At 40.3% G+C, this 25,674-nt stretch overlaps 1 protein-coding gene across 3 annotated transcripts in view; it reads left to right on the top strand.

The window, feature by feature from the left end:
* Positions 1-25,574, top strand: part of LOC134640061 (SH3 and PX domain-containing protein 2A-like) — a 59,603-nt gene extending 34,029 nt beyond the window's left edge. Inside the window, exons 7-14 of one of the 3 annotated variants that reach the window (XM_063491635.1) lie at positions 2,519-2,647; positions 15,653-15,766; positions 17,970-18,053; positions 20,705-20,822; positions 20,911-21,239; positions 21,389-21,438; positions 22,354-22,473; positions 22,632-25,574. In XM_063491635.1, coding sequence (XP_063347705.1) covers positions 2,519-2,647; positions 15,653-15,766; positions 17,970-18,053; positions 20,705-20,822; positions 20,911-21,239; positions 21,389-21,438; positions 22,354-22,473; positions 22,632-24,560 — 2,873 coding nt within the window. In that variant the 3' untranslated portion in view covers positions 24,561-25,574. Of the gene's footprint in view, positions 1-2,483; positions 2,648-15,652; positions 15,767-17,969; positions 18,054-20,704; positions 20,823-20,910; positions 21,240-21,388; positions 21,439-22,353; positions 22,474-22,631 lie in introns of all 3 variants that reach the window. The other 2 variants (XM_063491637.1, XM_063491636.1) reach the window with 2 other exon arrangements.
* Positions 25,575-25,674: the final 100 nt, after the last annotated feature.

Here is a 25,674-nt window from a genome sequence, read left to right as displayed (position 1 = left end):
TCCTGAAAGAGGATGAAATATTAGCTTTTGTTTTTCAGGCCTGTTGACTTTGCTGACAGAGTCTTTAGTCACTCAGGTCACAGATTTACGGTTTTCTCGCAGCAGCTGCTAATTGTGTGCTAAAGAAGGTTACATTTACGGCTTTTGACACAGAGTTTTATGAGCTCATGACCTGAGTATTATTTTCATCTGTCTTGAAAATGCATTGTTGACAAATGAGCCCTCTGTTTTCTTTTTCTTTGATAAAACAATGTCCAAGTTTGAAGACATTTGGAGGTGGGTTCCACAGAGGTCAGTGTTTTATTTCACAACCAGCATTGAGTAGCTAAATCAACAGAATGAGTCTATGGCATTGCTGTTTATACAAGCTATTTTAAATTACACTTGGTAAAAGTTATGCATGCTAATACATTTTAAAATCTGGACAGACCAAGCACAGGGGTGATGCCTGGAAACATTTAAATTGTCCTCATGTTTTAACATTTTCTCCAGTCTACAAAATTTGTGATATTTGATAGATATGAAATATGATAGAAAACATATATAGTCGGAGATATTCCATAAATACAGGCAAAATTATAGACTTGAAATTACTCAGTTACCCAGTACGCAGTAATTGCTCACATGTCCTCATTGAGTTAACTGACCTGTGAGTTAAAACAAACCATTTAACAACACATTTCTATTAATAGTGTCAAAATAAATAACTCTGCCTGCTGTACCAAAGTAACTACTGTCATATTATACAGTGAAGACTAAAAAGGCAATATTTATATAATATTCCTTCCATTGTTTCTGCACCCAATTTTGTGGTCTGACAAAACATCTTGCATAAATAACGTGAAGCTTCATAAACCGCAGCCCGACCACAGTAATCCAGTGTCAGACTCTTTGGCAGTTTCATCATGTGAGATGCTAATGGTGCTGAGTTCATCTATGTGAGTTATTAGCTCCTTGACATTTCAAGTGCAGTCCCTGAATTGAATGTGAAATATTATCCAGATTTAGAGAAATGTTAATCTCTAGTCTGCGGGACTGTAGCCAGGTGAGCTCTGTAGAAAAATGGCAGCTTAATCCAAACCTTCTCAATCATTCCTTATCTAAGGCTCAAATCTTCCATTTATCACACTGAACTTTTCTTATTTTCCATCATCAGGATCAAACCGAGTTGCTCTTTCCAGGAACTGTGATTACCCCATAAAAAGGCTTTTATTTGTATGTGCTTGGCTGTTTCTGTTAAACTAACCCTACTGATGGCAGTTAGTTAGAAGTTGGACCAGTGTGCCCACGAAGAGATGAGGATCTCCAGGAAGTTTGTTGGTATTTTGCTGATATTAAACCACCATTAAAGTAAACATTTGTTGCAACTGCAGCAGTAGAGTAAACAGATATAATCTAAAGTGTGCACACAGAAGCTCCTCCTGTGTCCACACAGCTTTGAACTCGGTGATCAACAGAAGGTCTTGTTAATGTTTGAGCTCAGTGTCGCTGGCTTGTGACTAGATTCCAGCTGACACTTGTTAGATCTGCTTTAGTCCATTCAGGGATGCTTGTTTCAGGGATTTTTCACGATTAAGGCTTCAGCCGGACTCAGTTATGTAAAGCGGGAACCAAAAAATGTTGCGGGTTGTCGGTTATGTACGATGCCTTCTTTAAATACCTTCACAAATGAAAACACATGTTTGCTACTTGAGAAAGCTGTGCTGGTGTTAGTTAATGAACCAAAATCTGGTGAGATGTTGACCCAGTTAGGAAACGAGTGCAAACCAAGTCAACAAATCTAAGTCACTGCTGGCGCTTATATGGTTAACTCAGTTAAGTACACAGAGGAAGATTTCCATTGGCTGGGTTGCACGCTGTAGTCAGAGCTCTAGTGTTTCAAGGAGACAGAGGGCCATCCCTCTGAGCACAGCTCCAGCCCCTTCATCTGGTTCTATTTAAGGCCCCTTATGCCGACTCTTATGATTGGCGTACACAACCCCCCTACTCTTCCCCCAGTTCCAGCCCCAACTGAAGAGAAGGAGGCTTTTTAGCAGATGGTTTATTTTCCAAGGGAAACCATTTCTTTCTCCCACTCTACTGTCCTGTCCTCAGCTGGCTTTAGCTCACTTTTCTGTCACTTCTACACCTCCTTTTGCTTTCCCCTTGTTGCGAGCCTTTTCACTGTGTTCATGTGTCTATGTGTATCTACTGACTGGGAGTCAGCTTTGTTGGAGAAAACGGATAAAGTCCCTTTAGTAAAACAGAATGGATTTTCTGCACTTGAATGTCTGATCCTTTACTTCTTGGTGGGAGGTTCTTTTTTTCTAGACTGTCTCCTTTGCCCCTGATGTTGGGCTGGAGGGACATGCAGCTCTATGGCTAGATTTTGGGGAAGATGCACTGAACCTCGTGAATATTGTGATTGGCTGAGCTCTACAAACAAAGTGGCCTATGGCACAACGAGTGCCCAACAGTCGTTCTCGTGGACCTATGGCTGGCAGCTGGCTGACAGCATGTTTTTTTCCATCAACCCCAGGTCTGGATGCTTCGGACCCCATGCTTCTGGAACAGTATGTGGTGGTGGCCAATTACGAAAAACAAGAGCCTGCAGAAATCAGTCTTCAAGCAGGCGAGGTGGTCGACGTCATTGAAAAGAGTGAGAGCGGTGAGTAATCAAAACAGATGCACAACAGTATTGAGCAAGAAAAAACAGCACGCATGCTATGTAAAACACAAACATACTCATTCAGTATTCAGTCATATAGTTCCTCGAACACTCTGCCCTTTTCTGTATCTCGACTCTTTCACCTTCTTTGTCCGAAGCCTGCTAGCTGTTGCTCAGCCCCCATCTGGAGGCTCGCTTTGGCCTGCAGTCAGCCCTGTTTTTTCCCACTGTTGGTTTAGGCTGAGGGCCAGAATGTTGCCTCTAGCAAGAGGAATGTCTTCCAGACTCATATTAATTATTCCACCTCACTTTAATGGAAAGCCAGCAAGACATGCTGGATTTACAAATGCCAGCTGCAGAGAGTCCTTAGTCAGCTGTTTAACCTCTTGGAAGAGCTAGCACACAGGGCCAAGATTACAAATTTAGGGTATATGTAATTTAGTTTGACAATACTGAATCTTTAATGCCAACATAAAGCACAGTCTCACGTTAGTCAGTGATTATTCTGTAGTACTCCCAGGACTGTTTTATTGTAGGTGGAAGAAGACAGTAGGGCCTAATGAAGTATATAATTTATACATATGAAATGGATTAAAAATAATATCACAAATTTAAACATGTGTCCTAAATATGCTAAAATATCAACGACACCAGGTCTAAGCACGTGTCTGAATTTGCCACATGAAGCAGAGGAGGGACTGGAGAGAAATAAACCTGGGAACAGGGTCTGACGTCCAGCTTTAATGGTGTGCTGAGACAGTAAAACAGTAATCAGACTCATGTGTTCTTCAGCGGGAGGATGGCAAAAGAGAGATGGAGGAGGAAACAGTGAAGGGAAGGCAACTGGATTTAGGTTCCACTATGGGTGTGATTGCCACAGTGGCCTTAAGGAAAAAGGTCCACAGAGTAGGATCACTTTGAAGTGTCATGTGTCCTGCCTTTGGGTTCATGTATTTGTTTTCACTCTCTGCTCCGGTAGGATTTCAACCCAATGGGGAGCCACAGTGAGGCGGATATTCCAACACCTTGAACTCCTTTTATTGGGGGCCTTATACGAGTGCTTTCCTCCATGAATTTCAAGTGCATGGTCCTGTTTTTATTATGGGCCCCTTCACTTTTGTCTTTCAGCTGACCACTGTGCACTGTTGATCCATGTGAAACTCATGCACATCTCATTGCAGATTTATGATTTCCAGGTTTCCGTGTTATTGCTCTAACTTTGTTTCATGTTATTATTGCTTTGCTTGCCTCTCATCTCTGAAGCAGGCTATATTTTGCTGCCACTTTCACTTCAGCTCATTCATTCATCTCTGGTTAGATGGATTTCTTATGAGTTTCTAGAAAGCAAAATAGTAGACGGCAGGCTTTTGAAAACACATCTGAAGGCTATTTGACAGTTTTATTATACACTGACACTTCCACAGAGATCACAGAAGTAAGTATAACCCGCGTTCCTTACAATTTGCTGTGGAGACTGTTTCCAGCAGCACTGCTAGCGTTTAAGCTGAAATCTCAACACCTTTCCAGTGGAAGCTGGCTAAATCTGCTCCATTTGGCTGGGTGACATCACTCTGTGTCCCTCTGCCAGCACTAACAAGACCAGGTGTGTACTAAGAAGATTTCAGAGTTCATTTGATTTAGCATCCATTCCCTCACAGTATAAGTACAAACCCTTTAATAGCTTCTGACAGATTGATCTGTGTATTACAGCTCTATGTAGTGAATTTGCTGAGTTAGAGGTACTAAAAGTGTCTGGTGTATTTGTTATGATAAAAGGGCTGTATGGATTTTCAATCTGGGCAGATTTAAAGCCACATGAGTCCCCCTGTAGAGTCTTGGATGCAGTGAGTAGAAAACTTTGCCATCTAATTTTATATCAGCATCTAAAGGTGCAACAGCATGAGCTTATAATAGAGCCAGATCTAGAAATGGAAAAGTGCAGCTTTGTATTGTTTCTGCCATTCACCCAATAACGTCAACCAAAGTCCTGCTGTTAAAGCTACTGCACCATAGACATTGGCTGTGACTCCTGCCCAGTGCAGTTATCGACTTTCCCTTACCTTGGATTAGATAATGTATGCCTCTGACGGGGCACTGAATCTAGGTCAGCCCTATAAGTGAGCTCCGCTTTCTCCACTTTTCCAGCCTGCTGTCCCAAGCCGAGCAAGTATTTTCCGTCGCCCTGGCTTGATGATATAGTTTGTGTTGTGGTCGTTGTTTCAGTTGGTACAGTAGTTTATACTGCCGGCTGTTTTTTGGGGTGTTTGAAGTGGGTGCAGTGTGTGGTAAATCAGCAAGGTAGCCCACTGATTCAGTTCTCTTGAATAATACTATTTACTAACACAGATGCGGGAAAATAAAAGCTTCCTTAGAAAATGATTGTTAAAGTTTAATAATTTTTTGTCCTCACTCTTTGTGCAGCTATTTTATTTGTCTTTTTTATGAGAGTTTGCCAGGGGGAGATGCTGGCTCAGGAGAAGAGAATAGTGCAGGGAGAAACTCGGAGAGAAAATGGAAAAAGCAATTTCCTGCCAAAGTTAGTGGTTCAGAGAGGTTGGTTCATTATAATGGCTTAATGGATCCTCCAGGATGCCTCCTCAGTTTACACTATATTGGAGAGATGTTAACCAAAGCTAAGCTAGCAGGCTTGTTGGTCAGTTCAGTTGCTCTGTATTCAGCGGTTTAAACTTTGCCTTTTAAAGGGCGACGTAGAAAAGGAAAAATAATTTGCAGACGCTTCTGGAAATATCATAATTATTGTGCTAAGCGTGTTGCCCTCAGTTCTGTGTTGACAATTTCTCTATGTGGATACCATCATGTCTCTCTTCTAAGGGTAGATTAGCATTTGTGAATTACGGTTTGCCACATGAACTCCAGGAATGTCTGTCTGCTGTGAAAAGACCGACTTGCAACATCCCTCCATCTCCCCAAAGACCCCCTGGCACCACCTATGTACAGTATGTTTTGTGTCTCTGCTGCTTCACCGGGCTTATATAGGCAGGGCGGGGTTAGTGGAATTTCAGACAAAACCTTAACTTTCACTTACCATAACAAGACATTTTTTTTTCCGAAAGTCACTTGTTGGCAAGAATGATTCAAAGTTTGACAAAGCTTCACAGAGAGACTGGAAGGTGACAGGGGTATTCCTGCAGGTGATGTTTGATGGCTTCACTGAAAGCCCACAAAGGCTGAACACACAGATTAAACAGGTCTGGCCCTCAGCGTGGCATGATAGATGGGCAGGATGTCTGCTCAACCTTCACATGGAAAAAATGTATTAATACAATACTGTCTGTCCTTCCTGTCTTTAGGCTGGAAGTAAGCTGATCTCAGGGTAAACCTCAGCAGGGACTCAGTGTTCAGATCAGCTAAATCTCCTTTATCTGGAGTTGACTCAAGAAACAGAGAAACAAAGAAACAAACATCTGCAAAATTATACAAGGCCAACCCTCCAGGTTCACATTAATAATTCACCTTACATCTGTCAGCCATTTCATTTTCTACAAATTCACTTTTCCAAGTTTGTGTGTTATTCTGTCTGACCAGATGCAGCTTTCTGTACCATCTTTACAATGTCACTATACTATTTCACTACACTGTGTTTATGTGCTAAAAGAGAAATCATATCCTTCCTCGTTACTAAAACAGATTCTGAAGTATGATTTTACTAACCCAGAGTATAGCAATCATGGCCATTTGTCTTGAAACAACAACTGTAATCTCCACATTTAGACTTTTTTCTTTTCATCACTTTTTGTTTAACTAACTCTCTTAGCATTTGTCACTGAGCTGATCAGTTCTGAAAGTCATTATTAGTGAATATAGGATATCATCTAGTCTACAGTTCACGGCCACTTTTCTTTATTTCATAATGCTGTAAATTCTTTCACTGAAAACTATCTCCTGTGCTTTCTCTCTGTCTTTGGAGTTTTCCAGTTTTAATACTATAAATAGCAAATGTGTTTTGTGTTTCCTTTTTGCTTAAATAAGCAAGTTCTTCCATAAAAAAACACCAAAAGGAAAAAAAAAAGAAATCTGGTGAGCAGTATTTGTTGTCTTGTAAAATAACATGGATGCTTACTTACCTCAGTCCGTTTAAAAAAAAAAAAACCCAAAAAAACCCTGAAAAGCCAGCAGCTGTTCCGTATCCTTTTTTTTTAAAAAAATGTAGTTTTCTTTGCACAGTAGAGTTTTTATTTTTACAGTTTTTGCTTTTGGATGCAGGGAGGAAATGTGTTTCTGCAGCCATCATGCAGTCAGAATTAGTTTCCACAACTATGTCAGTCTGCTGTCGCCTAAAACCCTCAGAACTAGTTTTCAGCCTTATCTCCTTACCTCCTTTAAATGACATTTTATGCCTGTGATTAAATCTGTTAATTTGTTGTAATTTAACATAGAGTAATACACTAATTCATGATTTTTCCACTTAACTGAATTAGATGTGAAAGCTAACACCAGTTTAGTTTAGTATTACACAATATCTTCAGACGTTTATTTCCCCTATCCCAACTTTCTTGGAAGGTCAGTGTTGACCTGCTGCTAATCCTCAAACTCCAAGTTTCCCAATTTGGTATGTGCAGTTTCAGCAGGAACATGTTTCCTTGTGTAAGAGAGGAAAAACACTATAATTCATGTCAATGAACCACCAAAGACATTATACAGAAAACTCGCCAACTGTTAAATGTCTTTTTTAAGCCGAAGTTGCAGCAGCAGATGGAAGACACATTATGCACTCAGAGCAATCCTCATCCTTCACATTCTTTCAGCCCAGTGTAGCAAGTAAAAATGACCATCTTTAGAAATTAACCTTAGCCTATATTTTCAGATAGCATTATTTCCTTGCATCTTGTCACAGAGGCATATGGGGATAAAAAACAGGCATGATGATGGTATTTAAGTTACGGTAATGGCTCTAATAATAGTGTACAGAAATCTATGTCTGGAGCCAAAAAGGTATGTCTCCCTCTCACTTAAGAATTGACCATTGAGTTAAACCAGCATTTTAAGGGGTGGGTTCAGGCACTCAAGGACTGCTGTGTCTCCCAACTCGGTGGAGAATAGAGAGCACACAAGCTGTGGGTTACAGCTTCGTTCAGACCATGAGGGGATCCTTTCAGAGACTGGGAGGGAGTGAAGGTTGTTCCCTAGGTCAGCATTAGCTCTTAAAAGTCGTTTTGTGCCATTTCTTGCCCCTCACCCCTCCTTGTACCAGAGCCACCGAGGTAATTGAAATCCAGTGTTTTATGAAAACTGGAAGTGTGTGTATTGGGCTGGATGCCTTTCCCCTGTGCTTTGATACATGATCTACTGTTAATAAATACAGAAGCTGGAAATGAATGGGGTTTTCTCCTGCTTTACTCAACAGTGGTGTCGAGTATCTGCAGGACTGCTGAGCTCCTGCATTCCTCATCATTTCGGGCCATGAAAAAAAAAACAAAAAAAACGACTCATGCTGCTGAGTCTGTGTTTCACATGTTCATGGAAGATGTGGTCGAACTCTTTTGTGAGGAGTTATTCCACTGCACAAAACAGTGTGGATTTCAACTTTAATCAAGTCGAGCCTGCTTAAGTTAATGATACATTTTTAGGGATATCTGGTTATTAACAAGTGTGTCAGTCACACTGTATTAAACATGCCAATGCTAAGGAATCAAACTTGATTGATCGCATTCATAGATTGTAGCGTTGTTTTATGGGTTTTTCCTGTACCTTAGGAAAAGAGCAAAGTTCCATAAATCTAGTTACTTTGTTGCAGCTGCGAATCTGTTGTTGATTACAGTAAAAATGAAGCATGGCTCTTAAAACTGATAGAGTTTCCAGATGGTAGATACTGTATGAGAGAGAAAGAGCTTAGAAATACTGTCTGTGCTTATTATATGTCTACATTGTGCATCTGCTCTTGAAGGGGTTTTTCATATATACTGTAGGTTAAGTGAGACTATGAAGACAGCCTGGAAGGAGCATCTGTTTACATAAATAATATAGAAATATGTCTCTCTGTAGCTATTTTCATCTTGAATTTCTGTATTTATATAAAATAATCTAACTTAAATTACTGAGACATCATCTTTATCTTACATTTTTTTAATATATTGTTTAAAGTTAAAAGAATGTGCCCCCTTTAAAAAATGTTTATTTAGTTATTGTTGGCGATGAGGAAGTTGATACCACTCTAATCCATGTCTGTTCAGTGTTAATCTACAATGAGTACCAGGTTAGCTTATCTTAGCACAGTGACTGGAAATGGAAAAACAGATAGCTGGTTTTGTCCAGCTGTAAGAAAAGGTCCAACTACCAGCACCTGTATATTTAACGTTAGTCCTACTGTGTTCAATCCTTACCAAAACTAAAATGTAAACATAAAAAGTACCAAATGCATAGAAATGCAGATTCCAGGAAATAAAAAGATTTTTTGCTAGGTCTTTACTGCTACCGCTTTTAGTTGCTAGTTGTTTTGGGGTCTTTCAGTTTTGTCTTCAGTAACTGCCGTGCTGGGTTGAGATCAGATGACTGACGGGCAGTGAAAAATATCAAGTTTCTTTGCCTTGACATTTGACAAGCAAACTCTTTGGTTGCTTTTGCAGTATAGTTTTGGGTCATTAACCATTTGAGTAGCATGTGTAGCCACTGTAGTATATCAGCGGTCACATCTTCAGTCAATAATAGTGACGCGGTTCCACTGGGGGCTGCAAAGTGCCCATGCCGTAACCTTGCCTCCACCATGTTTAATAGGTGATGCGTCATGCTTTGGATCGTGAGCTGTTTCAAGCCTTCAGCTTGCATTTCTCTTCCAATCATTCTATTACGTTAATCATGGTTCCATCAGTCCAGAGATGTTTTCTGGCAATGTCTGATCTGGCCGTCTTGTTGTTGAGGGTAACTGTGGTTTGCACCTTGTTGTAAACACTTTGCAGTAACATTCATGAAATGTCTCTTGATTGAGTATTCTTGACTTGGTTTGATGTTGTGATGTTGCTTTTATTAACCATGAAAATGTGATCATGCACTTTGTTGGCCAGTGTTGCTGAGTTTTTTAAGGAATGTATCAGATTGTTGATTTAACCACCACTACATTTTTTTGCCATTTTTCTTGTAGACTTTTTTTTAGACTAATGATGGTCTCCCTCACTTGCACACACATCTCTTTGGGCCTCATTTGTTATGAAATAGCAATGGAGTAGGGCTTGCCTGCTTGGGGGGACAGCGGTCCTAGTATGATAGTGAAAAAAGGCAAAACTACAAAAACTCTCTTTGTCCAAAAAAAATATTAAGCTAACTGTAGGTAGGTTTCGGTGCAGCTTGTCAGGATTTGTCAACCAGCACAAACCAACTGCTGTCTTTAGCTTTATATGTGAGAGACAGAATTTGGGTATTTTAGACTGTCTAAATTAGATCATTGTTTTTGTTCAAACAAGGCCATTATTGGCACCAAGCAGACATTTAACTTGATATGAGCAGTCTTATTTATACCTCAGCAGGCTGCTGCGGGAAAAAAACTTTATTACAACTTGTTCTCTCTGTAACATTCAGTTTTTCTTGGTGTCCTTGTAGTAAAATACAACACTGTTGTTAAGACAAACCGTTCAGTTTCCATCTTTCCGAGGCTGTGACATTTGAGGTTGATGTCTGTGGTCACGATCCTATGGTGCGATGATGTTATATGAGATTCCCACTAGAGTCTTGTGGTTTTAGCTATTGTCTTATGCAAACGCTGACCCTAAAATGGTGAGGGGTTACAGAACTCAAATCTGCTCAAACGCCTTAAAAGCTTTTTGATTTACTCTGGATGTTGACTAAATTGCTATAATCGTATTATTGAATAATGTTTAGCAAAGTGTATTGCAAGTCAGCATTTGGACATATTTGTTTTTTTCCTTTGTGGTTGAAACTTTGCAGTAGCTTTCCAGGGTTTTTAGCTTTTTATAGCAAGGCATAGAGACATGGAGGAAAGCAGGTTGTTATGCAGACCGATCAAAAAAAAACAAAACAAGAGGTAATGATACACAAGATGCACAGATGAAAACAAAGGTGTTGCTTTGTAATGTAAGTCTGAGCTCTGCGTCGTGGCAGCCTAGACAGTGGGTGGATCAGAATCTGACACATGCACAGATAAGTGTACCTGTCCAAACCCTCACACAGAAGTTTCCAGACATAAGAGGTATGCTTCTTTCATGTATTTCTTCCACATCTGTACAGATAATTAGAAGTGAAGAAGACACTGCGTGTTACTCTGTTATGAATCTTATTTCTGTTATCTGCAATTTCACTTTTAAACAACTGAGTCTTATCCTTAACTTTCTCATTGTTCAACTTCACAGTCTGTTATTAAAATCACTGTAGTCAGAGAATTTAGTTCCCTAGGGTTCTAGGTCATACAGGGGTAAAATGAAGGTCAACATATTCAGAAAACCATGTAAACTTACCAGTATGATTTCATCGAAATCTTAGTCACCATGTAATTCTGTCTTGGCAGCGGGAGACTCACAAAACAGCTGCTTCTTTTGTAATGACCTCAGTAAAAGGTTTATGTCACTGGGAAGAGTGTACAAATGATAACCCTGTCAAATATGATGTTGATATTATCCAAAATCTAAGAATCAAATTCACCTCCCAGCCCTATAGAAAAAAATAGTCCAGAGGAATTATCATAAGATGACACACACATGTATCAATTATAGGTGGGTTTCATTTTTAAATCTAATAGAGTTTTTTCACCACATGGTTCCTGACAGCTGTATTTTTGTCATTTAGTATTGCCTATACACAAATGCTATGGAGCAGTGAATGAGTGCATGCGATGAAAGACGTGGAGCAGTTTTTTCTTTCCCCACATTTCATATAATTGCAAGCTCTCTGATATAAACCTGCCACGGCCAGGAAATCAGCACTTACGTAATGTGTGTTTTCATTTTAAGGTTACTTTTATTGCTGCCTTTGAGGTTCAGTGAACTCAGCCTAAGCACCTGCCATATAAAGGGATGGTTAAAAAAATACAGACAAAGCCACCCAAGCCATCAGTAACAATGTGTATTCACTCAGGTCGTTTAAACTGACGCCGTGTCTTTGCACCATATTTAGATTCAGACTTGCAGCCCAGCGCATCACATTTAAAGTACATTTACACACTTTCGTTGCTGTCAGTTGTCACTTCCCTAAAGTGAACCTGATATTTCCCCCCAGCTGCAAAGTAAGTGTGAACATGGCAGTTTGCAAATGTAAAAATTTTTTTCGTCCTTTGAGTTGATTATAGAGATTTTCTCCTGCCAAGCTGACCTTTCTGTATAATGGTTGATTTAGTTTAATGTGCAATTCATGTAATTGATCTTGCCCTTCCCTGTTCATTAAACTCGGCACATCAGACTTATTTAAATGCTTTCAGTGACTTAATGAAGTATTGCAACATTTTCCTGTCATTATTTCGACACTAATTACAGTGAAATCCGCAGTTATGTTTAAAATACGGTAGAAATTTGTGATCTTCTAACAAGCTTTCAACTCAACAAAATAGGATCAACATATTAAGTCCATCTCAATGTTGTAGATGCCACTTTGTGCTTTTTTGTGGTTTGCTTTCTCAGCCTGATTTATTGACATGGGGATTTTGCTCAAGCCAAAGCTTTGGTGAGCGCATTACATGGATTGTTACATCCCAGAGAACAGGCCAGCTCAGTGTTCAGAGCCAACCAATATCCGCCTATCTAGACCCACCCTTACTTTATGCAGAACAGGCCCATAGCCCATCATGTTTTTGTTGTATAGCTAGGCAAGTTAAGCAATTAAATAAATCACCCTTGATATGAATCACAGAGATTGCACGTGTAAGTGACCAAGAGGCTTGGAAAGATTTTCTCTGTTATTGCTTCCACAGAGAAAGCCAGTGGAAGTATTAGTCTGTCAGCAGGACATCTGTTGTTTTTCTAAATTCCAGTTTAATTTAGTGGACGAAGTCATATGGCTAGGGAGTCAATCCGATTCACTTTATGTAAGTCATCAGAGTTTGCAGTTGCAAGCATCAAGCAGATATTGATTATGTAATCATAACAACTAGGGATGCACCAACATAGGTGATCAATGTCAGAGGCCCATATTTATTTATTTATCTGTGTCATATCAATGTTTAAATGGCATTGGATGAAGAGTGAAACACTTTTGAAACTGTTTTGGGTCAGATATTTTTTATAATGAAGAATCTTTACGTTTTCATGACATAGAATTAAGAACAAACAACAAAACAAACAAAAGTATCAGTATCTGCGTGACTCACTGCTACTTCATTATGTACACCTGTTCACCCGTTCAGTCAAATGGCAGCAGCTTAGTGCACTTTGGTATGTAGACATGATTAAGATTAAGTTCAAACTGTGCATCAGAATGGCGAAGAAAGGTGATATAAGTGGTTTTGAATGTGCCAGATGGGCTGTTCTGAGTATTTCATAAACTACAGATCTACTGGGATCTTCCCACACAACTATTTCTAGGATTTACAGAGCATATATCCAGTGAGCAGCAGTTCTCTGGTCAAAAACATCTTCCTAAAATCAGAAGTCAGAGGAGAATGGCCAAATTGCTTTGAGCTGATAGGAAGACAACAGTGACTCAAATAATCACTTGGTAGAACCAAGCTATGCAGAAGGGCTTCTCTGATGCCCAGCATGTTGAATCTTGAAGCAGATCGACTACAACAGCAGCAGATGACCACACCGCTGCCACTCACTTCAGCCTCACTATAGACTCACCAAAATTGAACAATAGAAGACTGAAACAACATTGCCTGGGCCATGAGTGATGAGTCCAGTTGGATGGTACGGTCAGAATTTGATGTAAACAACACGAAAGCATGGATCCATCTGTATAAAAAAAAAATGTATGGGAGAGGTTTGAACCAGCTGTGAAATGGAACATTCCCATTGTCTTTATGGGTTGTCCAGACAGCTGTCAGCCATATTGTCTTCCTGTTACCACAACAAAGTGTGTGTGTGTGTCACTATCCGTGTGTGTGAGGCATGCCACATATAGGACAGTTTTTTTCCATCCTTGTCAATCAAGTCTCTCATTGAGAAGCAACACAGCCTCTCAAGCGCAGAGTCCTGATATATAAATATACATATGTATTTTTAATGTTTTAATATCAGAGAGGAAATGTTTGTTTTAGCAAAGACTTCAAATGATCTCTTTAGTGTATGAGGGGAGATGATAAATAAAAATCATGTTTACTTTTTTCTTAAAAGCATAAAACTTGATACAGTTGAACAGTGTAACAGAAATTGAGCCTTAAAAAAAACAATTACTTGCCATGGCATTCATTTTAGTTTCTAGCATAATAAAATGTGTTTTGCATTCTTGAGGAGTTCATTTCCACTGCAGAGTGCTTCACAGGTCTCCTCTGTGATTGCAGCAACACCAAACTTAACTTCAGTCAATCTGGTGTGGAATAATTTACAAAGGAGGAATAATAGGTGGAACAAATAACCCACCTAAAAAACACTGGCGCAGCACCTTAAAAGAGCCCTGCATCAAAAAGGACAATGATGGATTCAAACACTTGAAGTGACATCAAATACGCAGTCCCCAATAGATTGGGACTGGATTTGCTCAAGCAATTGGAGACCAGTATGGTCAGCTCTGTTTGAATGTAATTTTACATCGCACCAGTTCACAACAACAGCCATCTAAGAATCCTGCAACATTCTTGAGATAAACCGAACAGTCCAGCAATCTCGGCGACAATTGCAGGCAAAAAAACCTCAGTTTAAGAGGGAGAAAGTTTAAGTCGAAGCAGGCACAGAGAAAAGAGAAGAAAGAAAAGAAAAGCAAGCTGGACCAACTTTGAACTCTTGGGGGAAGGATGCATAAAAGGCTGCTGTGAAGGCTTTGGAAATGCAAGGTTTCCTTAAAAAACAGAGCTCTTTGGATGACATAGGGATGCAAATGGTGAAGAACAGTTTAAGAATATAAACAAATTTGCTTCTGAAAGAACATATTTAAAGTAAAGCTTTGAACATATTCTTTTTAGGCCAAGTCATTAAGGCCATATTGAGTATTGTAGTCTTTACATTCAAAGATATTTTGTTTCTTTTTAATGCTGCACACCTTGCATGCAGAGAAATCCTTTGATTACAGCATCTCAGACCACATCTGAGATGCTGTGTTTTCCATTCATTATTAGTAATTCACCTGAACAGTAGATGTTATCATTGTAATGCATCTGTTTTCTTAACTGTTTATCTGTCTAGGGGATAGACCCTTTCCCAACGTACATTAGCAGCCTCCCATTGCACCACCCTCACTTTAATCACTGACTTTCAAAACACAGCTTTGGCTAGGAGATATGATGCTAACCTGGAGTTTATAGCATGCCACTGCTTTTTTGGGTCCATTTTTAAAATGAGCATTATTTTGTACTTGCTTCTCTCCAGCTGAGGCATCTGTCATAAAGATGTAATAGCAATGCTGTCATACCCAGGAGAATGAAGTCAAATCAGCTGCAACCCTGCAAATGGATATCTTGGCTTGTAGGATCACTTCAGCAGTTTCCTGCCCACTGATTTCATGACTGATCCTGATGGAACGCAGGTCAAACAAGACCTCATCACGGGTTGAGCCACAGCCAAGCAGTGTGTCCTCTGATGTTCTTGGTCCTGCCCTTAGTGATAGATTTCTGTTGGCAACACAATAAAATTCATCATATTCGTGTTCATTTGTAGCTGTGATTGGAGATATTTTATCCAGCTGAGGTTTAATGAGTAAAACAAAGAGGAAGTGATTAACGGGAATGTGCAAATGTCATCTGTCTTCGTCTTTCATCTCTCTTTGTGGAGGCTTATTCTATCTACTTTTTCTGGTGCAAGTCTTATCATAGGCCCAACTTCATGAGGAAGGTTCAAGAGCTATTGGAGACCTCTGAAAACAGTTGAATTCCTTAAAGTGAAGTTTAGGCTACACTGATTTCTTACTATCAAATTCATTGTTTAAAATGCAATTTACAGCCTCCGTATGTTTCCATAGGTTGGTGGTTTGTCAGCACTGCAGAGGAGCAGGGCTGGGTCCCTGCTACCTATCTCAACTCTCACAGTGGCACACGGGATGACTTGGAGCTGGGTGCCTCTAAAGTTGGGGAAGGTAAGTAACTGCAAACGCTTCAGTCTTTGCCCACCCACACACGTTCGCACATGTAAACACAACCTCACCCACTCCACTGTACCCACACACAGAAACCACTTTTGCCCTCAATCCTCGGTCTTTGATCCGTGACAAAATAGTAAAACTTCATCGCTGCTGGTCTACGCTAACAACTGAGGCCGGGCCGGGTGAGCAGGTTACTCTGTCCGCTTGCCATCATAAGCACATCAGAACAGAGTGTAGATTCAGACCTGGGTAAACATCAAGGAGGAGGGCCAAGAGAGACCAGACCTCAATGTTTCAAAGGATGTGCTGTGCAGTACTGCACTGTACAGGAAAGATACAGTGCAGTATTAAGTGATATGCCCGCCATGTAGTGAGCTCATGAAAGAGGTGTGTGTTTTCATTGAATAAAAATGAATATTTCTGGAGTCATGCTCTTTAAATCATGGTTATCGTTAAAGAAGGAAAGCTCTGACATGACTCACGCTATTTCATGTCTGCTTACCATTGAAGATGATGGATGTTAAGTTTCGTGAGCTTACTGGAGCCAGAGAGGGATCCAAAACAGTCATAGTATACACACTTATGAAGAGTTTGGTTTGCCAGAAATGCGAAACTGACGTGTGAAGCTGAAGACAGCATCCAACTGCCTTGATGGCCCTTTCAGATACTGTTATCAAGCCATCTACGAACGACTAATGCTGTCTCATTCCCCAAGCATTTTCAATATTAGTGGAGAGAGCACTTTAATCGTAGGCCAGAAGAGCTCAGTTAGTGTCAGATGCACAGACTTTGATCATTTTGGCAGGTATTGCAGCAACTGCAGGATATTTGTTAAGATATATGCAACATTGTGTTAGAGAAAACCCAACAAACTGGAGGTACGGAAATAATTAAGTTGCATATTACACTTCCAAACAAACATCAAGATTTTCCAGCACTCTGGCCAAACATCTTTTTGCTGCACAACTGGTGTAACAATGGGACTCAGGATCCCTGCGGTGTTGTATATCTTATGACTCAGTGGTGGAAGAAGAGAGTGAACACACAAGGCTAGTCAGTATTAATGTTTTGCATTATGTTAAATAAGTTAAAATGCCCTTTTCTTCTCTCAGAATACAACAAATGGATAACTACACACAGGTGCATGGCTATATGCAAACCATGCACTCCTATCTCCTTTTTTGGAGTTATCTGATATCTCTTTACTGAGTTAACCAGTAGGGGGTTTTAGAAGGACAGTCTGTCAGTGTAATTAATGTTTATGTGTCTCATCAGTCTTGGGAATGGCATGAACCTCTTAAAGCAACTCTTTATCAGTTCTGCGGTCTTTAGCCGTCTGTGCACCACCACATAGTCACTAGGACCCCTCCCCAAGAAAACAACAACATATTTTTCAAAAATTGGTTTTCTGATTCTGATAATGATAGTTGTTGAAAGCTCAGACATCTTCTGATTTGAGTTTACCCACTGATGGAAGCGTAAACAAACCCTCATCCTCCTTGTTCAAAAGTCATCATATTGCTTTTGGGAAATACGTTCGTCTGCTTCCTGGCAGAAAATAAGAGGAAAACAATGATACTGCCAGCACTGGCACAAATGATAGTCATGTATTTCTGGGAGTGCAGCTATTTACCTTAGTCCATTATATCTCCCTACTAGTATACCAGTATACCACTAAACACCTTATTTTTGCTTTGTTTAGTATGTGCAAATGTTATGACTGTCCCTTTAAATTTTCTATATAAATAGGATCGTGTTTAATGTCTGAACTGTCAGAAATCATTTCCATTTGAGCCTTTTTACATATAAAATACAAGGAAATATGGACCCTTCAAGGTGCACATCTCTAACCAGCTCTCAGCTGTTCCTTTCATTGGAAGGCAATATGTGTCCCACATGCTCAAACCTAACGGGGGAAAAAGCCTCCGTGATAACAACATGCTAATTACAAGCCACAGAGAAGATGTCTTGGTTTTTAACACTTCTTTTGTAACCTCCATCCACTCATACTAACTGTCCACCATGTTTTGCGTTGTGGTCGTGTTTTAGTGTCCTCCATGTAGCTAATAATGGATCCATGTCATTTGTGTGTTGTGTGTTTGTGTAACATTTGTGCTTGCTCTTCATGTCTCCATGTTTGTTTGATTGTTCCTTGTCATCTGGTCGCCGTGTGTGTGTATGTGTGTGTGTGCGTCAGTTACTAAGCGACACAAGGCTCATCTGAAGAGGCTGGACCGGAGATGGACGTTGGGGGGTGTCATCAGCAGGCAGCAGAGCCGAGGTGAACTGAGAAACATGCTGCATCGCCTCCCTCCCTCCTTCCTTCCCTCCCTTCCCTTTTTGTTACCGTTGTCCTCACCCCATCTCATTTATTGTCTCTTATCACATGACTCAACTTTTATCACATGCACATATTTGTTCAGTCTTGCATCCTGCATTGTCCTCCAGCAAATGCATTTATCACGAGCCACAATCCACAACTAACCACTAACTGACGTCAATATGAAACGGGCCTGGAAAGCAAAGGTGAAATCAGCAACTTTATATACACTAATTATTGATGCTAAGCTCAAATAATGCTACAAAATCGCTCCGCGTAAGCGTTTTTATTATAATTATACTTTGCATGCCAAAGCCAATCGTCTCCAAATCACAGAGGAAAAAAAAACAAAAAACTACCCACTCATCTGAAAGTAGTTGCGTAATAGACTTAGGAATGTCTTATGCTGCAGTTTAGAGCCATATTTTACGTTTTATGAGCAAATGAAGCGTGTATGTAGATCTGTAATAAGTGTGTCCTGTCGAAGTGTGGTACAAACAGACATTTCTCTCCTGGTGTGGTGCAGATAGCAACCAGTATTGACTGATAAACAAAGAGTCTTATTAATCTTCCGCTTAGTTTGCGAGCAAACTTGCACATGTTTTTCTTACCGCGGCCAGAGGTTTTCTTCACAAGAGATGCATTTGGATGGCTGACAGAGGAGCAAGGATAGGCTATTGAGTTCAGCCCAAATTTTGCACTTGGCAGTGCATGCTGCTCTCTAGAGTGGAGAGAGAGTAGTTTCCACCCCATGACTGAAATTCAGCTTTGTGTTTTGTTTTGTTTTTTGCTGACTCCACATGAGCATTTTATAACACCGATGCATGTTGTGGTTACCATAACTTCTGATTCAGAATTTCCCTTCATTGGATATTGTTGAAGATTGTTTGAAAGAAGTTGGTAAGAGGCAAACGATTTAGCAGCCCCAACACAAAGTGGCCGGAAGAACCAGGGAAAAGGAAAATAAAGCATTCAGAAAATATCCTCTACCCAACGAGTTTGAAAGAACTTACTATCCCACAGCCATTTAAGCTGCCTACACAACCTTGGAAATGGGTGGAGAAAAGGAAAACAGAATAATTTGTTACCACAGTGTTGATTCCTGTGAACCAGCTGGGAAGACGGCATACAGAACAGCACTTTTTTATGTGCTCCTCTCCTTTTTTATGAGCACACCTCTTCTCCTTGTGTTCCCTGTGTTTAGACAGGAATTGCCATAATGACAGGAAATGATGACTTTGCTCTGGCCCTCGGCCTCATGGGAATGCATAAATCAGCGTGGTGCCTCTGCTTTCTGTTATGTGCTGAGTTAGGAGATACTCCCTGTCGAAAGGACAAGGACACTTTTAAGACACTAGTTTGACCCATGTGCTGTAGTTTCCCATGGTCATGTTATAGAACTAATTACGTTCTGTCAGTGGAGCTGAAAATGACCACAAGGTTTTTATTCTTGGCTCTACTTGAGTGACGCTGCATGATTCACAGTTCATAATTATGCTTATGTGTTTTATACTGCACTTTTGTGCAGCCCCTCAGTTCTTCCACTGCCTGAAACATTTCGTCTCACTTTGGGCAAAAACTTTCTTCTGATTGGCTGTCCCTCTAAAACAGAAAGTTTGAAAGAGGAGGCTTCTGTGCTGAGATGACCCTGTTTAGTGTATCTGCTTTCATTTATTTTCATACAGAACCAAGACTAAAATATACTTTCACATGCCAGTAAAGCATTTTAGAATATTATTTTGTCCACACTGGCTGCAAGCAGAACATTTCTTCAAGGGCTTTGCAATAAATAAATAAAAACTATATTCTTTGATTTAGCTGGAGCTAATAGGAGCTTCATGCAATCTGAGGGGTTAAATCAAGCAGGTCAGTTGTGTTTTTTGTTTTGTTTTTTTAAGTTGGTCTTTCTGTGTGCCTCATTTTCTCTTTCCACAAACTGTTTCTCTGCATTGCTGTTAGGATTTGTTTTGTCTGAACTTGGGCATCATTCTTATTACAGAAATATATCCCCTCACTTACATGAAAGCACTGCTATCACATGTGCATAATCACTGTGTATATTTAGTATTATTTTAAGCAATGTGAACCTATTCTGCACCATCAGGGTGCCCCACTGCTCCTTATTTGTGCTGGGAATCAGACTGGAACTCTTAATCCATTACCAGTGATAATGATGCAAACATTCCAAGTTACAATGGATTTTATTGCTGTGTGAGACATTGCTAAACAGTTGCTAACACTGCAGCACATCTGTGTACGTTAACGACATGAATTAATTATGTCCTGTAGTTATTTCTTAGGTTGATAAAGAAAAATTTATAGACAAATCTCACGTGCCAAAGACCATTTGAGCACATACTCACACATCTGCCTGAAAGCACATCCAGTCTGTTTCATCTCACAGGTCTGGTGTATCTCAGGGTAATCTATCATTATATATTGCTTCATAATTTAATGTGTCATCTCATTACTGAAGTGTAGTCATAAAAATACAAGTCTATAAAAAGACTTATAGACTATACAGTTTTCTGTCTTGTTTTTTTGTTTCCATTAAATATTTTGTTTTCTGAGATCTCGTTGCCGTCAAAATCTGAACTCATTCTCTTTTGCAGAAGAGAAGTACATAACAGTGCAGCCCTACTCGAGCCAAGGGAAAGATGAAATTGCTTTTGAGAAAGGTGTCACTGTGGAGGTGATTCAGAAGAATCTGGAAGGCTGGTGGTTTATCAGGTACAGTACAGCTCTCCTTACTTGCTTCTGACATTTTTTTTTTCATTCTACACAATTTTATCATTTTCTCCTCCAACTTACTTCACAGGTACCAAGATAAGGAGGGCTGGGCTCCAGCGTCTTACCTCAAAAAGATGAAGGATGACTTCTCTCCCCGTAAGAAGACTGTGACAGGCCCAGTGGAGATCATAGGAAATATCATGGAGATCAGCAACCTCCTTAACAAGAAAGCCTTAAGTGAGAAGGATGTGCAGACTGAAGGTGTCCCAGAGAGTCCACAGGTCGCCAGGAGGGAGATAAGCTTGCCAATCCCCTGCGCTGACTCCAGCCCTGTTAATGCCCCACAGGATGGAAACAGCAAAGCAGAGCCTGCTTCACCGGCTATAGCCAGAATTGCCCCACATCGGGTAGAAATTGGTTAGTCATGCCCCTAACATTTTTTGTCATAGTGACTTGAATATTATCAAATGTGGGTAGATATCTTTTGAATCTATGATATATTGACGTGAAGCAAATTCATTAAATGTAACCAAACCATGTGTGTTTTTTCTGTTATTTTCTCACAGGTTCTCCCATTCTCAGGCAAAAACCTCCTCCTCGGAGAGATGCAACCCTGGTAAGAGTGATGATATTTCAGTCATCTATCCCTCTATACATGTAATTATTATTTTTGGTTGATAAAGGTCAGAAAGCGTGAAAAAATGGTGTTAATAATAAATGTATACAACTTGTAAGCAATTATGAATGATTTTGATCATTGTTGAAGAACAAACCGGTAAATCTTTACTTAAAAAGACACATCACAGGGAAAATGTTACTGAATTCATCTCAAGGTAATGAGTGTGCATGGGATTTGTTACTGGTGACTTTTCCTTCATACAGACATTTACCAACATACAACAATGTGTAATTGAAGAAGTATTCACATTGTTTAATTTAATGTCCTGTTCATCTGCCAACATATTTTAATTTTTAAAGATAAAAGTACCCATTCTGATAAAAACAAACAAACAAACAAACAAAAAAACTCCAACCCTTATGAAAGTGACACTGATTCAATATGTAAGCACTCTGTAGAGCAGCTGTCCCCGACCTTTTATGCGCCACGGAGCAGCCATGCAACAAAATAAAACAGTGCCGGTACCAAAAAATAGGAGATTTATTCATAACACACAGGAAAAGACCCAGGAAAACCGTGTTAACGATAAAAACAATAAAAAAAATACAGATAAAAACAATAAAACTCTGAAAACCATAAATTTCACACCCGGGCCTCAACTCTTACGGCCTGTTACCAAACGACTCACGGACCGGTACCAGTCCGTGACCCGGGGGTTGGGGACTGCTGCTGTCGAGGATAATGTGTTCTGCTGGAAACAGTGTATTATTTATTATTATTATACATTTAAATAAAGTGGAGAAAAAAAATTACTATTAGCGTCTTAAATGTAGGGGTTTGAATATAAACTAGAAATGAAATTTTTTAATCACTGACAATAAATCTAATAGAGCCCATTTTGTATTCATGTAGGGATTTCAGTTGCCCTCTCCTCCAGAGCCCCCTACAGTTGAAGCAGAGTATTACACCATTGCAGATTTCCAGTCCTGTATATCTGATGGCATCAGTTTCAATGGAGGGCAAAAAGCTGAGGTAAGCGCTCTTTATTTTAAGGCACAAGATTACCACAAACATCAGTCACATATCTCTTGCTCAATAGCTCAATAACACCTCTGAAATTAAAATGTGTAAAATGGCTTCAAATAAAGAAACAAATATACTTTTTTTTTTTCTTTGGAAATGTGTTTTAGGTCATTGAGAAGAACTCTGGTGGCTGGTGGTATGTCCACATAGGAGATAAGGAGGGGTGGGCTCCCTGCTCCTACATTGACAAACGTAAGAAACCCAACCTGAATCGTAGAACAAGCACTTTGTGCCGCCCAAAAATTCCACCTCCAGCTCCACCTGTGAAGAAACAGGACTCAGTGGAGACTGCACCCCCCAGCAGCCCTGGGTCTGAGGCCCCAGAGTCTCCCGTGTCTCCTGGTAAGCCTGTCTATGAAGAGCCAGAATATGATGTCCCTGCCATTGGCGATCTGGATCTGGAGTCTGAGTTTGAGTTTTTGAGGGGAGATAGTTCCTTGGTTGATGGAAAGAATGAGGACACTTCCTCAGAGAAGGGCTCTCACATGTCCTCAAAGCCTTCACCAGCCTCATCACTCCACAGTGCCTCCTTCAAGATGGGTGAGTCATTTGAAGATGGGCACGAGGCAGAGGGAGAGGCAGAAGGTGAGGAAGAATGTATCTATGAGAATGATGGCTTTCGACCATTCAGGGAGACCCCAGAGAGGCAGTGCAGCAGGGACTCCAATTCCTCCAAGACAAATGTCTTGTCAGAAACTGGCAAGACTGCACACCCAACATCCGGTGGATGGAAACCTGCAGGTAATAAGCTCAAGATCGACTTGAATGGGAGCTCATTTTCACCCAAAACTGATGAGGCATCCAGTCCAAAATCTGCCTCCACTGAGTCCACTCCAGATCTATCTAGACCTAAGAAAGACCAGGAGGAAAGCAAGCCATCCTCATCCACCAAATCTTCCTCTAAGCTAAGGCCAGTGGTGAGGCCCAAACCACAGCTAGCAAAGAGTTCCAGTGCAGAGAAGATGGACATCAGCACATTAAGAAGGCATTTACGGCCAACAGGACAGCTGAAGAATGGTACCAAAGCTAAAGGTGAAGACTCGGAGACCGCTTCAGTTATCTCCTCTGAGGACTCCTTCTCATCTCAGAGCACATCGGATCTCTCCTCCATCTATTCTAAAGGCAGCCGAGGAGACTCTGACCTGGAAGGTTGTAGCCTGTACCGCACCACAGACCCTTACGAGAAAGTCCAAGAGTCTGAGCTTAGCTTTCCTGGTGGAGTGGAGGTGGAGGTGCTGGAGAAGCAGGAAAGTGGCTGGTGGTATATTCGCTGGGGAGATGCAGAGGGTTGGGCTCCAACTTATTACCTGGAACCTGTCAGGCCACAAGATGACACGGCAGGATCCGAATCCGATGGCACCCCGACTAAACCTGGAAGCCTTAGCAAGTCCAACAGTCTGGAGAAGAATGAACAAAGGGTGCGTGCATTGAATAATATTAACCAAAACCTAAAGAAGGTCACTCCACCCATCCCCTCCAAGCCTCCAGGTGGTCTCTCCAAACCTACGGGTTTGTTTGGCTCATTCAAGCAGAACATCACCAAGCAGCAGCAGGTTGTCAGACCGCAATCTGTCTTCATCTCAGCCCCTATCAGAGACGGTCCCAGCCCTGTTGGCTCTCTCAAGAGAAATGAGTCTCTCAACTCAACAGATCACCCACGCGCCAGCCCCACAGTGCGGCGCAATGCCTCCTTTGGCACTGTGCCACGCAGTTTGGCACCAAATAACATAGCACTGCCAAGCAGGAACAGATCTGGTACTGGCAGCTCTGAATCCCTTGGTGTCAGCTCTCAGAAGAATGCCCTTCCTGTATCTACAGTGAAACCCAAGCCCCACATCATCCATAACAACCTCAGAGAGATTTACATCTCCATAGCAGACTACCCTGGTGATGAGGAGACAATGGGATTTCCTGAGGGGACGAGTCTGGAGGTTCTTGAAAAAAACCCCAATGGGTGGTGGTACTGCAAAGTTCTGGACAATGGCAGACCAAGGAAAGGATGGGTGCCCTCAAATTACCTCGAGAAAAAGCACTAGCACTCGTGTGTGGAGCTGGCAGAACTCTGGACATGCGTGTAAAGACTACTCTAACAGACTTATTTTGTAAAAAAAAAAAAAAAAAAAAAAGCTAACTCCCGGACATTAAATCAGGATTGAATTCCGGTACCTTTGCCAAAGCGAGCAGCCCCATCAAATTTTAACTTTGTGATGAAACAAGGCATCTGGTAATATGAATCTACATGATACAGTGCCTAAGACTTTGCATCAGGAACAATATATCGGGACTTAACAACAGCCAAAGACAACACCAGAGAGTGGAAGAGTGAGTTAACGATATTCTCCAGTGGTTACCTTTAACTTGAAATAAGACGTCATTTTGTGTCTACTCCTCGAACCCCTTTCTGTTAGTTTCTAACATAATTTTATTAAACACATTTTAAGAATTTAAAGCTTACTGCATGTTTGAAATGATTCATTATACTGACGATGCCTTGAGCTGTTGAAATTAAACCTTTTTTTAATTGTTATTTTTTACAGTATTTCCTAAAGAAAATCTCTGTTGTTGCCAAAGCTGCTTTGTGTTAGTCAAATTTTGGTGCTGCATGTTTTTTTTATATCTCTTTATACTGTATGTCACCTTCATGTGAAATATTTTATCCATTTAATTATGTAATTTTGTCCTCATGAAATAATTTGCAAGCATTTTCTCTCCCTTAAAGTTCAAAACAGTTACAGCAGAGCTCCCTTAACTTTTTTTTTAATTTCAGAGGCAAAAGCTCAGTGAAAATGTTGTAAATTCATTACTTAATAATTATGTTAATACATGTTTTATTATTACAAAGGCAAAAGTCATTTAAACCTTTCTAAAATGAACTGCTCTATTAATTATAATAACATTTTGAATTTCTGCTGGGCAGTAAATTTGACAGTATTCTTTTTTTTTGGGGGGACGCTCACCTTCTCACTTTTGTTTGATGTTAACTGTTTGATCAGTGATGATAACTAAAGTGCCAAAAGAATTACTTTAATAAATGCACTTTTGAACATTCATTTGTTCTTTCATCTGTTTTTTATTTTATTTTAAAATTTTACCTGTACTTGCTGTTTTCCTACTTCCGTGGTTCCCAACACACATACATATATATATATA

The sequence above is a fragment of the Pelmatolapia mariae genome, linkage group LG13, assembly GCF_036321145.2.
Source record: "Pelmatolapia mariae isolate MD_Pm_ZW linkage group LG13, Pm_UMD_F_2, whole genome shotgun sequence".
Classification (NCBI taxonomy): Eukaryota; Metazoa; Chordata; class Actinopteri; order Cichliformes; family Cichlidae; genus Pelmatolapia; species Pelmatolapia mariae.
The sequence above is the reverse complement of the archived record's forward strand: the minus strand, read 5'-3'. Positions and strand labels throughout refer to the sequence as shown.